This window comes from Mangifera indica, chromosome 5, assembly GCF_011075055.1.
Source record: "Mangifera indica cultivar Alphonso chromosome 5, CATAS_Mindica_2.1, whole genome shotgun sequence".
Lineage (NCBI taxonomy): Eukaryota > Viridiplantae > Streptophyta > Magnoliopsida > Sapindales > Anacardiaceae > Mangifera > Mangifera indica.
Genome location: NC_058141.1, coordinates 17,046,569 through 17,062,457, shown reverse-complemented (window position 1 = coordinate 17,062,457; position 15,889 = coordinate 17,046,569). Strand labels below are relative to the sequence as shown.

At 33.0% G+C, this 15,889-nt stretch overlaps 3 protein-coding genes across 3 annotated transcripts; 1 reads left to right on the top strand and 2 right to left on the bottom strand.

Annotated features, from left to right (window-relative positions):
- Positions 1-1,450: 1,450 nt before the first annotated feature.
- On the bottom strand, positions 1,451-4,944 carry LOC123216593 (receptor-like kinase LIP2). Its single transcript, XM_044637057.1, has 8 exons — positions 3,984-4,944; positions 3,629-3,726; positions 2,821-3,515; positions 2,545-2,711; positions 2,383-2,447; positions 2,141-2,276; positions 1,905-2,051; positions 1,451-1,805 (listed from the first exon to the last, which is right to left on the bottom strand). The coding sequence occupies exons 1-8, from the start codon at positions 4,335-4,337 to the stop codon at positions 1,734-1,736; spliced, it is 1,734 nt and encodes a 577-aa protein (XP_044492992.1). The 5' UTR covers positions 4,338-4,944; the 3' UTR covers positions 1,451-1,733.
- A 621-nt stretch (positions 4,945-5,565) lies between these two features.
- On the bottom strand, positions 5,566-7,127 carry LOC123216594. Its single transcript, XM_044637058.1, has 2 exons — positions 6,921-7,127; positions 5,566-5,909 (listed from the first exon to the last, which is right to left on the bottom strand). The coding sequence occupies exons 1-2, from the start codon at positions 7,058-7,060 to the stop codon at positions 5,666-5,668; spliced, it is 384 nt and encodes a 127-aa protein (XP_044492993.1). The 5' UTR covers positions 7,061-7,127; the 3' UTR covers positions 5,566-5,665.
- Positions 7,128-9,318: 2,191 nt separating this feature from the next.
- On the top strand, positions 9,319-15,342 carry LOC123216592 (sucrose synthase 2). The gene is made up of 15 exons (XM_044637055.1): positions 9,319-9,665; positions 9,765-9,897; positions 10,538-10,689; positions 10,818-11,010; positions 11,197-11,315; positions 11,438-11,654; positions 11,839-11,934; positions 12,038-12,211; positions 12,852-12,968; positions 13,074-13,240; positions 13,431-13,655; positions 13,952-14,273; positions 14,388-14,632; positions 14,715-14,853; positions 15,050-15,342. The coding sequence occupies exons 1-15, from the start codon at positions 9,568-9,570 to the stop codon at positions 15,086-15,088; spliced, it is 2,436 nt and encodes an 811-aa protein (XP_044492990.1). The 5' UTR covers positions 9,319-9,567; the 3' UTR covers positions 15,089-15,342.
- The last annotated feature ends 547 nt before the right edge of the window (positions 15,343-15,889 follow it).

Here is a 15,889-nt window from a genome sequence, read left to right as displayed (position 1 = left end):
AGTCAGACTTCTTTCCCGATTAGGATTTAGGATAGAAGGTGACGCCCTCCGGTCCAGCGAAAGACACGTTGGCAACAGCAACATTTATTTACAATAGTGCCCTTTCTATTTAATTAAAACTACCCAGTGTATATTTGTTATGCTTTATTTCTTCCATCTAGCAGCATTATTTCTGTGAATTGTGTGCTTACTGTACTTTACTCAAACAAAAATGTGATACCAATTAATTTCAGTAGGAAGTTTAACATTGTATATTTAAAATGCTGAAGGTGAGACAGTGGCTTATTTCCCTCTAATTTTGGCTGCTACAGTGAGAATACACTAAAGGGGGCATCTTTTAATTTAGTGCAGCTGTGTGGGAGTGAGAAGGGCGTATCTTTCTTGATGAAATGTCAAAGGGAAATGCATTACATCCATGCACGGTGGTTTATACAAGGAGTCGTGACGGCACCAAATGTTGGCCATATTTTTCTAGGAAACTAGCAGTGGAAAAAGAAAAAATGAAGACAAACTGATAACCTTAGATTAGCATGACATAGGAAAGATATGGAAATCACATGTGCTTGTTCAAACACGTTCAACTTTAGATTAAAATGATTCAATCTTATCTTTTGCATATCTAAACAGGTTGAAGTTTGTGGTGATGGTCCATGCCAAGACCAAGCAAGAAGACAACTATATTAATGAATTGTCTAGATAATGTGTAATGCACTTTGGTAGTGCTATATGCCTACCAATGCGTGAGTAAAGCAAATTGGTTGCTTGCAAATGATTCTGAAAGAGATCATGTTTATTAATATTCTATCATATACAATATATATTTTACGATACGATATAATATAAATAGAAAACGATACGTATTTTAAAGTACATCAAATTAATACAACATAATAAACGTATTATATAATATATATTACTAATACGAAATGATATAATCTTTTAAAGAAAATAAAAATATAGTAAGAATAGACTTGACAAACGGGCAAATTGAGTCTATGCGGATGTAGGTAAAACCAGTATAGGTCAAGTTATATGAGTAATGATATTTAAAACCCTCGGTCCAACGAGTATGAATTACCAATTAATATTAATTTATCACTATGTTTCTTATGTTTTTATTATTTTAATATTTTTTCTTAAAGTATTTAAGTATTCTATAGAGGAAAAGTCCAAAAAAAAAAAAAGTGTTTGCTGCAAGGAGATTCTCAAGAAATTTGAGAGATTATGAAAATTTACCTCAAATAATAAAAACGTTTTTATAAATTTAAAGAATTTTAGTATTGAATATGAAATGAAATTTATAACAAACTATTTAATATTCATATTTCTTAAATCTGTTTTTAACATAACAATTTCTTTTATTTTAGAGTGGATTTGAGTTTGTTTTATGTTAAAAAAAGAAAAAATATATAAAATTTGTGTTTAATGTGTTGTAAATTTAATGTTAAAGTTGAAAAGAAAATAGGTAACCCACGAGCATACGTAGTTTACCGGTAAAAAATTATTATCCATAGGTACAAGTCTAAAATGAGTATAAGTCTAAAAATCTAAAACTTATACTATATTTAAATAAGTTATTCATCCGTTTTGTTACTTCTAAGTAAGTGTATATAAAAGAAATTTTAAATTTTTAATATTTTACAACACTTTTCCAAATGGCGTTAATTCGATGTAAAAGCATGGCAACGGTTGGGTCTTCTATGCAGGCCTAGGATGTGTCTGTCCACTCCCTTTTAATAAGAACAGCTACCGGAAGGAGACGGTTCTACATCACTGAAATTATCACCTTTAAGAATGGATATCACCTGGATGAACAGAAAAGGAAAAACATAAATTATAATAACGTAAGAAGTCGATCTACAAAGGGGCAAGAGCTTATAACAACATGACAAGTTAATAAGCACCTCACTCATAAAGGGTCGCGCTGTTGGCTTGGTTTTGGTGCATCGAATTGCAGCAGCCATCACCCTGTAAAATCCATGCATGTCAGAGATCTCCCACTCATCTTCCAATAACTCATGAAATTTCCCTTCCCGCATCAAAGGCCGAGCCTGCCAATTTTTCATATGTGATAGACATGAAATTGTGGCAATATTAGATTTAACCCATGAACAGAGTATGAAAAGAGTTGCCCATTTACCAATTCAACCAAGCTTCTGTCTTCCTCTGGTAATTCTCGTCGACAAAAGAGCCTTAAGAGCAGAACTCCAAAGGAATACACCTCTGATTTCAGTAATTCCATCGAGTCATGGTTCAAAGGATCCTCGAGCGTGCTTCTTTAACACCAAAAGTAACTTCAATTTAATCGATCATAATCAAACTTAGCAACAATGTATTTGGGCCTGTTCACTAAAGAGTTTGTAACTTGGCTTGAAAGCATACCTCTTGTCAGAAATAGATGGTGGCTGTTCAAGATGAATCCATGTTGCTTTACCAAAGCCAGAGATCTGTTAGAACCACCATGAAGATTTAAGAAAGAGAGTTGCACAGTTCGGGGAAAATAAATATACTCCCTTAACAAGAAACTTAGTTTTGAGAATTCACCAATGGCTCTAAGTCGTATCTCAGAAGAATGTTGCTTAGCTGCAACTGACCATGAGCAACTGGGCCTCCAGGACATTCCTCGTGCATATATCGAATGCCTTGAGCAATACCTATAGCGATCTTCAATTTTTGTTGGAAATTCAATTTCAGTTTATATTCCCCCAAGCCTGTAAACAACATGCCGCAGACATTGTAAAACATCATTATCTTTGCAATGATTTTCAATGAATACAACACAGTTATCTCTTAATTCGCAATGATTTTCAATGAACTCACCGGAAAGAATATCGTCTAGTGTTCCTTTTATTGGGAGGGGATAGACTAGAACCGTTGAAGTATCACTTTGGTGGTAAGCAAGTAGCTGGATTATGTTTTTGTGGTGAATAGACAAGGCTGCTTTCTTTTCTGCTTGAAAAATGCCGCTACATCTTTCTGTGAATCTCTTTACCAAGACATGCTTCTGTTTTTGGGTCAAATATCCAGTATAGGTCATATAGTTCTTCTGCTGCCTGGAACAGAACTTTGTTGAAAACCCACTTGTAATTTCCATAATCACTTCCCAGCTTAACTGCAATGGTATACCTAGCATCACATTGGCCTCTCCAATTTTTGTTGGAGAATCATCATGAGGAGATATCTCTCCTTTCTGTGGCTCCAAGCTTTCTATGTTTCTATTTTGGTCGAGTGGCTCAGGTATTGTTTGCTTGCCGTTTTCTCTACTTGTACTTGCCAGAGATGGAGAAGGAAGTTCAACTACCTCCAAAGAAAATTTTATACAGGGTTCCAGTTGTGTGGATCCATTCATGAGCTCCGGAGATTTTGGGTTTAGTCTTTCTTCCACCACCATTGAACATTCTGATCCATCACATAAAAGCAAATGATCAGGAGGCAAGGCTTCATCATCATCACCAACCAATGAGACATTACATTCTGTGCCACTGAGTCTGAAACTGAGATCTCTAGTAAAATATCTGCAACAAGAAAAAACAATTTCCAAGGGACTAAGTAATCAAGAATAAAAAGCCTTGATTTAGCTGCATAATTTTATGTATGGAGATGGGGAAGGGGGGAGGAGAAAAAGTACCTATCCATTACTATCAAAGTGGCCTTGGCATTGTTTACCTCTTCTATTATAATATCCTGCAGCCTGAAGCAGGCAGCAATCTTCACCTGAAATTTTACCTGCCACAAAAGCTATTTGTTATGATAGAAGCTAGGAGTTTACAAGTTCAGCAAAAAAATGCATATACAACCATTATCATCACTAAAAATAAAACCCCAATTATGCAATTACAAAGAATAACTGTCATCAGTAAATAAATTCTTTTCTCTTTGTAAGTAACATTTTTTCAGTGTCTAATTAAAGCTAGAAATGAATTAAGATTAAAAAACTATCCTCTTTCAGTTATATGGGAAGCTGGAAAAAGAAAAGGACGTACTCCATTTGCTTTGCAAGTATCATAAAAAGGCCTGAAAATCTGGCGGTAAACCTCCTTTTTCTGAGTGATCTCTTGGCGGAAGAAGTTGATGTATGAATTTTCACGGCGTGATTGATTACACTGAAGATGATGATCTGAAAAACATTCACTATTGACTACATCAGAAAACGTTCCAGTCCCAGATTCCTCCTTGGCAGGGAGAATTGTGAGAACCAATATTTCATCCTCTTCATTACTCACTTCACACATAGCCTTGCATAGCGGAGCAATACCTGTCTTTTCTTTTGAAGCCTTGATTCCCTCCAATACCACAAGCACGCTCTGTTTGTTCTCCCTCCTTTCTCCAGTCATCATTTCTTTCACGGATTATGAGCTTCTATTTTTGAGTATTGTAATTGTTAATGTGTATGTTTCATATTTGGTGCATATCTAATAGTTTTAAACCAAGTAAACGGCTCTCTTTGCATGCATTCTGAAGAAGCATAAGTGACGTTATGTCTGCATAATGATTCTTGTTAATTTCCACCATAGTTGTTAACGTAAACCTTCGATCTCACCGTCGAGTTTTCTGTTTTCTTGCCACCATTCGCCAAGTCACAGGACACATTACATTATATACGTTACAGACAACATGTCTTCGTTCACTCCAATACCATTGGTATAATTGAATTGTGCTGTTCCAAAATTTTATCACTGGATTTTACAATCTTGACAAAAACAGAGACAGAGCTCTTACAGCTCCTTTTACCTCTAGATTTCTCCTGGTTAAAAGGCAAAAGTGTTATCGACGCTCTTCACCAACATGGTAACATTCTTCAAACAGCTGGAGTGTTTAGAGGCGGCAAAACAACTGCCGCCACTATAATATCACGCTGTTTTTGTTCGTATCATTTTCTCTAAATAACATAATTTCTAGCCAATCAGTGGCTAGATCGTAACTAGCTTGGCTAGAATTCGACATACAGTGGATAGTTGCTGTGTGTCCACCATTAAAGGAATCTTTAGTAGGCAAATTCTTCGTATTAAGTATGCGAAGCCAAATTAAATTCTCCATATTAATTGAAAATCACTCACACAAACATCACTTCAAAACAAATTCTCCATGATAATATTAGCAATGAATGAATGAAAAGAAATTGAGTAAAATTTTAGATTGAATTCAAAAGTTGTGTTCCGATTTATCAAATCGAAATTTTGTTTGGAACTGGGAGTACAAACAAGTTGTATATGAGCAAAAAGCTAGTCGTAATAATATTTGGTTAGTTGAGATGAGGCCAAGTAAATGACGAGGGCAATTAGTATAATCTAATAGTTGTCGACTATGGTGATGGCAGTGGTGATTTTAGCTATTGGTTTTAGGTTGGTTTTGGTGGGGATGGTGGTACGTTGAGTGTGATGACATTATGAAGGAAAAAGAAGAAGACACGGGGAAAAAAATGAAAATAACGGTGATAGTGCTGTCCAATGAAGGAAGAAGAAGGAAATGAAATGTGAGAATTTATAGTTATAGTCATTCTCCCTCAAAATAATTGTCATTTAGTCTTTTGCTCTGCAATGAACACATCTCATTAAAGGGATCCAGTTGGACAAGCTCAAGAGGAACTTTATTCTTATGGAGCAACTTTATTTGTAGGTACAGATTATTGAATTTTGACTTTTGAGTTAAACAGTATAAGTTGGATTCAAATGGGATCAGTCATGGCGATAATAATGTAATTGAGGAATATTCGAATTAATATCCCATTTGGTGGGCGATACCTCTCCAAACCTTTTTCGATTGGGTGTGAAAAAGTTCCATTTGAGATATGGATAAGAATTTCCTCAGCTACACGATTCACGGGAGAGAAAAAAAAAAAGTAGGGCCGTTTTGGCTGTGGATGAATCTTGTTCATGCACCTGGCAAAGCTGGGCCAAAAGAAAGTGCCACTACTTTTCATAAATATTTAGTCATTCAAAATGTGAATAGTAAAAGTCTTAGATGATTCATCAGCTAAGAATAATTTGTCGTTCTGCAACTTTTAATTAAAAAAATAAAAAATAAAAAATTTTATTTTATTTTTAAAATTATCCCATAATTTTAAATTAATAAATATTAAACATTAAATTACATATAAATTCAATTTTTTTTTGTCATTATCTTCTTCTTTTTTGTATGAAATATATAAATAAGTTTGTTAATAAAGTATAATCATATATTTGATCAAATTATAATTTTAAAAATTTTAAAATATTAATAAAATTTTTAAGATCTTTTTTACATTAAAAAAAGTTTAAGGATATAAAATATAAATTTTAATATATCTTTCATAATTTTAAAAATAATAGTTATATGTCTAAATAAATTAATAATATATAATAAATTAAAATAATAAATATCATTACTAATATTTTCAAAATATATAGATTGAATGTAATAATTTTAAAAAGAATGACGTTACAGTTAATATTTCAAAAAGTTTCAGAGATTGATTTATAAGTTTTCAAACTTTTATAAAGGTTTAATTTGTCATGTTTAAAATATTTGAGTATGATATATAAATGATATTTTTAATTAAATGAATAATAAAATTATTATTATATTAAGAGTGTTAAATAGGATTTTTGCATACTGAAATTGCTAAATAGTTGAAGACTAGCTTAATATTAAATGCTGAGTGGATTTTAGCCATTATATTAGAAAGGGGTGAACCAGTCATTTAACCTGAATGCTAGCAGAAATATTTAACAAAATGAATGACTTCAATGACATGTCGAAATATAATTTTTTGAAACTTGGGTATAATTAGTTGTTTCACCAAAACCTTCAGTGGGATTGTCATTTAAAAAAAAAAAGAGACGCACAATAAAATTATATTTTAAAACTTTTTTTCTTTTTTTTTTTTAACTGCTGCAAGCGACAAATGCCAGCAATTAAGGCGATGCCAACAGCCTACCCACCTGTCACACGTCCTGTCCAGCACCTGAGGCCAAGGCGCCACAACTTTACCAAACTGAATTGTCTTTCTCTTCTGCTCTGGGAGGAGGTGATCATGAATTTCGAAGCCCAATCTCTCATCAAGATTAACTTGAGGAACCATTTTAACAGAACGACACAACAAACACGTTTATTGTTGCTTGCTTGAAGGTTTTCCGATTTATATTAGATTATTTCAACACCAAGAAATCCGTCTTTAATGAGTTTGATTCACTGGAGGTTCGTGTATATCCGAATCTCTATCCTTATCCTAAAAAAACATTGATGAAAGAGACAGATTAATGATTATTGACAGGTGGAGGAGTTTATAATTTGTTGGTGGAAAAGTGACGTTTCTTTAAAGAAAAATAATTATTAAGAATAAAAAAGAATATATCTAAAATTAAAAACAAAGACCCCATTCAAATTAATTTAATCACTTATTAGATTAGGTAAAAGGTTTGGAAATAAAGAGCTACTGGATTCAAGCGGCGTTTGATGGTTTGTGGTGATGGGTCCATAAGCTTCTAAAAAATTTCAAAGATAAGATGCATTGTATTTATATGTATATAAAGAAAAGAAGATGAAAAGCATATAAATCGATTTTAATATACTCGCGCCTCATCGTTGTGCAACTTGTTGAGGAAACAGCGGCACTCCAAAGCCATAGCAAAACCTATGGGCCAAGGGAAAATAAATTGTAAGCATCCCAAGACAGACTCTAATGTAATTAATAGTCAGGTTAATTAATTATTCAAAAATAATATTTAAAATTTTATTATATAATTTAATTTATTTAAAATTAAAATACACTTAGTGTAATTATATATATTCATATATATTTATATTCAAATGTGTTGGATAAGATCATGGGTTCGGTTTAAGTTTTTATTATGAATTTTTTTTAAAAAAATTAAAATTTTATATTGATTGAGTCAAATCCAATTTTATACCTAATCCAATTGGATGGTTCAAACAGTTTAATCCAGTTTAATTACAAAATTGATTTTTAGATAAATCAAAACTAATTTAATTATGGTTGGTAGTTCAATCGATCGGATCTGATTTTTAAAACTATAGGTAGAAGCTTCTATATATTTGACTAATCAAGCCATATAAGCAAAATTTCAAGAATATTATTCATGGTTTGTTCCCCTTTTTTGTCTTGATTATTTAAATTTTGTATTTTAAAAATCCAAAATTGTAATTAGTTGGTGTAACATATTGTCATAGTTTTTATTTTATATTTATTTATTCAGGGATTAAGATTTTTACAATTTCAGAAGTTATTATTTTTTAAATTTAATTTGAAATTTATGAAGTGGGGTAGAAGACCTCCTTTGTCAATTGTCATGGTCCACTCCATGCTTATATTGCGTTCATCAAGCCTTCTTCCAGTCTCAAATTATAATCCTTATCCCCATGTTTCGTATTTAGACTAGTCATAGGATGACATTTAACGAAGGAATATTTCATTTTTATTATATTAAATTTAATCAGTCAAATCCCACATCGAAGCCCCATAAAGGGTCAAATATTAAAATGTCATCATTTTAAATGGCCGAATAACAATTTCTCACCCAAACTTTGATAAAATGACCTTACCCATTTTCTAAGCTTGAAATTTTTATTTTTTATCCTTATGATAAATTTGTTAATAAAATTTGCTTTTATTTTTATAAAAATAAGTGAAAAAACAAAAATATTCTCCATATTTGCTAAATTTAAATAATAATTTGCTCCAAAAAAATTTATAACTTTTATATCTACCCCAATTAATAATGATAAAAATTATTATTACGACTATTTCTTTTCAATTGTTATCGTCTTACTTCGTTATCAATTAGTATTGTGTCAATACCTATAAAACATTTCTTGTTAACTAATTGTTGACAAATTTATTGCAAACGAACTCTATTTTAATTGGATTTTATTGTTTTTATCAATTTTTAAATGCCTCATTACCCATATAAACCCTAAAAACATTCAAATCAATTGACTATTTTTTTTTTATGATAAAAAATAGAAAGGATAACAAAATTAAAAAAATATAAAACAGTTAGAAAAAAAATTAATTAATTTATATTATTAGAATATAAATAATATTAACACTATATTATATAATATATAAAATGGTAGGAATATTTTTTTAATTATTAAAATTAATATATGATTTTAATATTTTGGGTGAAAATTAACTTTAAATTTAACGGAATAAAAGAATCTCACCGAAATTCGGGTGGATGAATTTAGCCCTTTTAAATTGCATAATTGATCTGACGTGCCACAATATGGTTTAATCTGAGTGGACATAGCTATCGCGTTAATATCACGGTACATCATTTTTTTGCTGTATTTTTCCCACTCAATAGCGCTGACAAAAAAAAAAAAAGAAAAGAGACCGTTCGCAGTCAGAACTGGGAAAACCAATCTGGTTTGTCCACCGCTTCTCTTCTCATTATTAGTCTACTATATATAAGTTTGCCTCTTCACTTGCTCGTCGCTACAACTCACTCACCTGTCGAAAAACTGTTTGCTTCTCTTTCCTCCCTATCATCATCATCGCAAACTCACTAGTACAAGCATAAACCAGTCAAATAATCGCATTTCACAGTCACAAATTAATTAATCATGGCGAACCCGAAGCTAACTCGAATTCCTAGCTTGAGAGAGCGCGTGGAGGACACTCTCTCTATTCATCGTAACGAACTTGTTTCTCTTCTCTCCAGGTTACTCACCACCACATCCATTTTTTTGTTTTTCCTTTTCAGTAAATTAAGTTCCCGTAGGGTTTTGTAATGAATAGTGATGATTGTTGGATTTTGAAGGTATGTGTCTCAAGGTAAAGGTATTTTGCAACCTCATGTTCTAATTGATGAGCTTGACAACGTTTTTGGCGACGATGAAGCTCGTGAACATCTGAAGAATGGTCCTTTTAGTGAAGTTCTTAAATCTGCGCAGGTTGATTTCCTTCTCTATCTTTCTGTCCGTTGCCAGTGATTTTGTTCTGTTACCACACACTTCTAATTTCTGAAGCTTCCAGAGTCGAAAAACTTGTTGATAAGCCTTTAGTTTGTTTCTCTATTACTTTTAATAGTGGACCATTCGTTATTTTTATTTGCTTTTAGATTTTCGCCACGTCAACTGAAAAAGCAAATTAAGATCATCTAAATACAATATATATTGTTGGTTAGTTATCTGCTGATTCTACGCTATTAACTAATTTAGCCACTCACTCACGATTCTTTAATACTAGAACATTTCATTCTTCTTGAATTATTAATTTGATGAAAATAATTGAAATCGGAAGGACAATGCCGGACAGCTCCATGTGATCTCAGATATAGCTCAGTTATCGGCCTTGCAACATTTTAGGTTTTTATTTTTTATTTGGATATATATTTAGTGACAAATAATAGTTATACTATTTTTACAAAAAACACAAAGACATTATTCAATCTTGGTTTCTTGAGGGTATAAAAGAAAACAAAAACCTTCCCTTTTTTTTTTTTTGGCCGTTGATGCTGCTGCAAGCTTGATTGTGTTTGTGGGCCCTCATCTTGTGAGGAGTAAATGTAATTTGGGTTTATTTTCTTGATAGGAAGCAATCATTCTGCCTCCCTTCGTGGCCATAGCAGTTCGTCCTAGACCGGGAGTTTGGGAATATGTCCGTGTTAATGTCCATCAGCTTAGCGTGGAGCAATTAAGCGTCTCTGAATATCTTCACTTCAAAGAAGCACTTGGAGATGAGACGTAAGCAAGTTCTCTATCTTATGCAGATTTTTCTTTTAAAAAGATAACTTGAATTATGCCTACCTTATCGAACAACCCTTCAGAATTTTTATCTAATTAACTTTTCTTTGTTTGCACCCAATTATTAGGTTTAATGACATATTTGTGCTTGAGCTCGATTTTGAGCCATTCAATGCAACTTTTCCTCGCCCCAACCGGTCTTCATCTATTGGCAATGGTGTTCAATTTCTCAACCGTCACCTTTCTTCTAGTATGTTCCGTAATAAAGACTGTTTGGAGCCATTGCTTGATTTCCTTCGGGCTCACAGATATAAAGGACATGTAAGTGCTATGACTTGAATTTCCTGTTGTGTGATTTAAAAATTTTTTAACTGTGATTTTTGTAGATTGATTATCCATGTAATCTACCTTTGGATTTGAGAGTAAATGGAAGTTGACCACTTCTCAATAAAATCATTTTTGATTGAGGATTCTTTGGAATGAGCTTTGATCAAGGGTAATATGCAGGTATTAATGTTGAATGATCGGATTCAAAGCATGCGCCAACTTCAATCTGCTCTGGCCAAGGCAGAAGATCATCTTACGAGGCTCGCACCTGATGCACCCTTTTCTGATTTTGAATTTGAGTAAGCTTCTTTATTTATGTTAGTACATATGCATTTTTTTTTTTTTTAAATGATGAAATCTAAATCAGGCTATATATGTACTAGCATACTTTTCAATGCGCGACTGCTTTTCCTTTTTGCAGATTTCAAGGATTGGGTTTTGAGAGAGGTTGGGGGGATACTGCAGAACATGTATTGGAAATGATGCATCTTCTCTTGGACATCCTTCAGGCTCCTGATCCCTCTACACTAGAGAAATTCCTTGGGAGAATACCAATGGTGTTTAATGTTGTCATCCTATCACCACATGGATACTTTGGCCAAGCTAATGTTTTAGGTCTGCCTGACACTGGTGGGCAGGTATTATAAGTAATATGATAATCCCTATCGAAACTGTATGCTGCAAACACAGATAACGTTAACCTTTTTGTTCCCTCTTATCCTATGCATGAATAAAAAATGCATAAATGTTACAACGAGTTTATCAATCATTCAAAGGATATGTCATTCTTCTAATTGATTTTTTTCCCATTACAATTTGAAGGTTGTTTATATTCTGGACCAAGTCCGTGCCCTGGAGAATGAAATGTTGCTGAGGATAAAGAGGCAAGGACTAGACATCACTCCTAGAATTCTTATTGTAAGTGTATTTATTCTTTGTTCATGTTGGATTTCTTCAATTTGTTCATATGTTTTCTTATTTTCTATTTGTAATTCTAAAACTTTTTTGCTGGTTTATGAAGGTGACCAGGTTGATACCTGATGCAAAAGGGACTACGTGCAACCAACGACTTGAAAGAGTCAGTGGAACAGAACACACTCATATTTTGCGGGTTCCTTTCAGATCAGAGAAAGGCATTCTTCGTAAGTGGATCTCTAGATTTGATGTATGGCCATACTTAGAGACCTTTGCTCAGGTAAATTCTATTAAACTTTTAACATACCAAATTTACTTTTATAGTTTTTTCTATTTACTTTTATATAGGATGAGGATCTTTTAATTTAAATAATTGACTAGTGATTTGACATAATTTTTTATTTATTTAATCCAATAGTGTTGCCCCTTAGCAATTTTATAGATCATTGGATTAACTCAAATCAATCATCAGGACTTTATGTTTAACCTTTTTAATTACAATATTAAGTTAAGACTTAAGAATCAACAAAGACATAGATTAAAAAATTGATTTTGTTTTTCTTAATCAACTGTTGATAGGAAGACACTATGTCAATGAAGAACTGAACCTTAAAATTTAAGATCTATATCTAATTACTAATTTGCCTTTGTGGTTAAATTGTATTTGTTAGGTTTAGTTGATTAGCATCCAATGAATTACCAATTTCATACTTTTAATTGTACGGTTTTATATCATTTAATTTTTTTTCCCAGCTGTTGTCAAAATTATTCTCTTGCCTATAATGATCACCTTCCTTAGTCCCATTTGTATTTAGGCTTATATAAAATAATGTGCCCTTGTCTTTATGTTTCTTAATTTTCTATGTGCAGTGCTTTTTCTAATTTAGATTTAAATATGCCAACTGCTTTTGTGTGATCAGGATGTAGCAAGCGAAATTACAGCTGAATTACAGGGTTTCCCTGATTTCATTATTGGCAACTACAGTGATGGGAACCTCGTTGCATCTTTGTTGGCTTATAAAATGGGAATTACTCAGGTTAATTATGACTTTTCACTTTTTTGGTATGAAATGCTAGGCATTTTATATGAATATATCATCTACCAAGAGTGGAGGCTTATGTTTCTGAATTTTGATGTGTAGTGCACCATTGCCCATGCATTGGAGAAAACAAAGTATCCAGATTCGGATATATATTGGAAGAAATTTGATGAGAAATATCATTTTTCATGCCAATTCACTGCTGACCTGATAGCCATGAACAATGCAGACTTTATCATCACTAGTACATACCAAGAGATTGCAGGAACGTAAGTCTAGCCCTTTATATGCAGCATAAGTTGCATGATTTCTCATTATTCTTATGTGTCATCAGAAGTAATGTGCTTCACATTCATAAAATAAAGATGTGCATCATTGCTAGTATCTACACTGCCTCTTTTTTGAAATTGAAATCATTTAAATTACTTACAGTAATAATTAATCTTTGTACTCTTTCAGGAAGAATACTGTTGGTCAGTATGAGAGTCACACGGCATTCACTCTTCCAGGGTTGTATCGAGTTGTTCACGGCATCGATGTCTTTGATCCAAAATTCAATATTGTCTCTCCAGGTGCAGACATGGACATTTATTTCCCATACTCTGCAAAGCAAAAAAGACTTACAGCCCTCCATGCTTCAATAGAAAAGTTGCTGTATGATCCTGAGCAGAATGATGAGCATGTGTAAGTGTCTTCCTGATTTTATGTTCTTCACTATAGAAGGTATATCTAAAGAACTCATTAATGAAACAAATATACCTTTGTCAGTAGCATATCTGCTTTGGCTACCCCTTATTCTATTATTTTTCCGATATGAGCATAATGCCCTCTTGAACTTTGCTAGGAAATCCATGTCTTCCTGATTACTGAATTCTTGGTCTACTATGACGAAGTTATAATAGAATGATAAATTTACATGGCATTTAGCTTCAATTTCCAAAATTAGTTTATGATGTTATTTTTCATTTGTATTATTGCAGTGGTACATTGAGTGATCGATCAAAGCCCATAATCTTTTCCATGGCAAGGCTTGACCATGTGAAAAATATGACAGGGTTGGTTGAGTGCTATGGTAGGAATACCAGACTGAGGGAACTGGTTAACCTTGTCGTTGTAGCAGGTTACATTGATGTGAAGAATTCAAAAGATAGAGAAGAAATTGCAGAAATTGAGAAGATGCATGACCTTATGAAGAAATACAATTTGGATGGCCAGTTCCGCTGGATAGTAGCCCAAACAAATCGAGCACGTAATGGTGAGCTCTATCGCTACATAGCTGACACCAGGGGTGCTTTTGTGCAGGTATATGTGCTTATCATGCTATCGAATATTTGCTATTCTTACCAACGGATCTTTGTTGTTGTGATTACTGAACCCCTACTATCGCATCTTTTGTTTTTAATGTATCTGTGGCAGCCTGCTTTTTATGAAGCTTTTGGACTTACAGTTGTGGAAGCTATGACCTGTGGGCTTCCAACATTTGCCACTTGTCATGGTGGCCCTGCTGAGATTATTGAGCACGGTGTGTCAGGATTCCATATTGATCCGTATCACCCTGATCAGACTGCAGAACTCATGGCAGATTTTTTTCAAATGTGCAAGGAAGATTCAAGCCATTGGAATAAAATCTCTGATAGAGCGCTTCAAAGGATTTACGAAAGGTTGGCATATTCTGACAGAAATTTTCACTCCTTTACCATTAGTTATCAGTTTGTGAGATTGACACAAAGATCTTGAATGTAGGTATACTTGGAAGATTTATTCTGAAAGGCTACTGACATTGGCTGGAGTATATAGTTTTTGGAAGTATGTCTCTAAGCTTGAGAGGCGTGAGACTCGTCGATACCTTGAGATGTTCTACATTCTTAAGTTTCGTGATTTGGTGAGTGCTGGAGTTTCAGTTGCAGCAGTCCCTTGGTTTGCACATAACATAATATATATCAAAATACTGAAATTCACAGAAGTTCATAAGTTAAAAGGGGTGTGCAAATAAAGCGAGCTTGTTATTATGGCTGTTAAATTTTTAGTGTGTTTTAACTTCTAACAAATTGGGTTTATTTTTTTTTTTTAAATTTCAGGTGAAGTCTGTTCCTTTGGCAAGTGACGAGCAGCATTGAGGTGCAGGTGTGAAGGAACTGCATACGTGATGACCCAGCTAACCTCATGTTGTATTGTATTTAATATGTGTATAAATATAAATAAAGAGGGGACAGGGGTCAGCAGTGTGTTGTATGACTCGCGTGCTAGTTGCTCTGGCAACTTCTTTATGAAAATCTACAGTATTCCCTGTCGGAAGTTACGTAGTGTTTGTATCCTGGCTGTTTGCAAAAACTGGAAGAGAAATTGACTTGCCAAATTAATTTGTTAATTATTTCTCCGTGTTTCTAAATTTATAACGCGATTGTACATTCGGTTTCCGTCCTCAATATCTAATCACAATCCTTGTCGGGGACCTTTTATCCAAAATTTAAAATCATTTCAGATCTAGTGGTTCACATTTTTCTACGGTTAAAACATTTTTGTTTACTCGATAAATGCGTAAATTACGTTATTGTTGACACTGTAAAGACAAAATAATTTTGTCGTAAAAAAATTTTAAAAATCCTAGTTATCACAGTAGCTATTCATTCAAACCTAAATCCATCAAATTTATCATCCATTTGAGCTAAAAACCTAATAAAACTGTCAACCAACCAAATCCATCAAAACTGTGAAACATGATAATTTGATTTTTTTTTTTTTTTATAGATTTGATAATATGTACTCATCTCTATTATTTAAGTTTGAAAACTTTGATCATCACAAATGTTATTTATGAAAACCCAAAACCACCAAAATTGTTGTCCATCTAAACTCAGATTCATTAAAACCGTTATTCATTCAAATCTAAATCCAAATCCATCAGAGTTATAAATAAA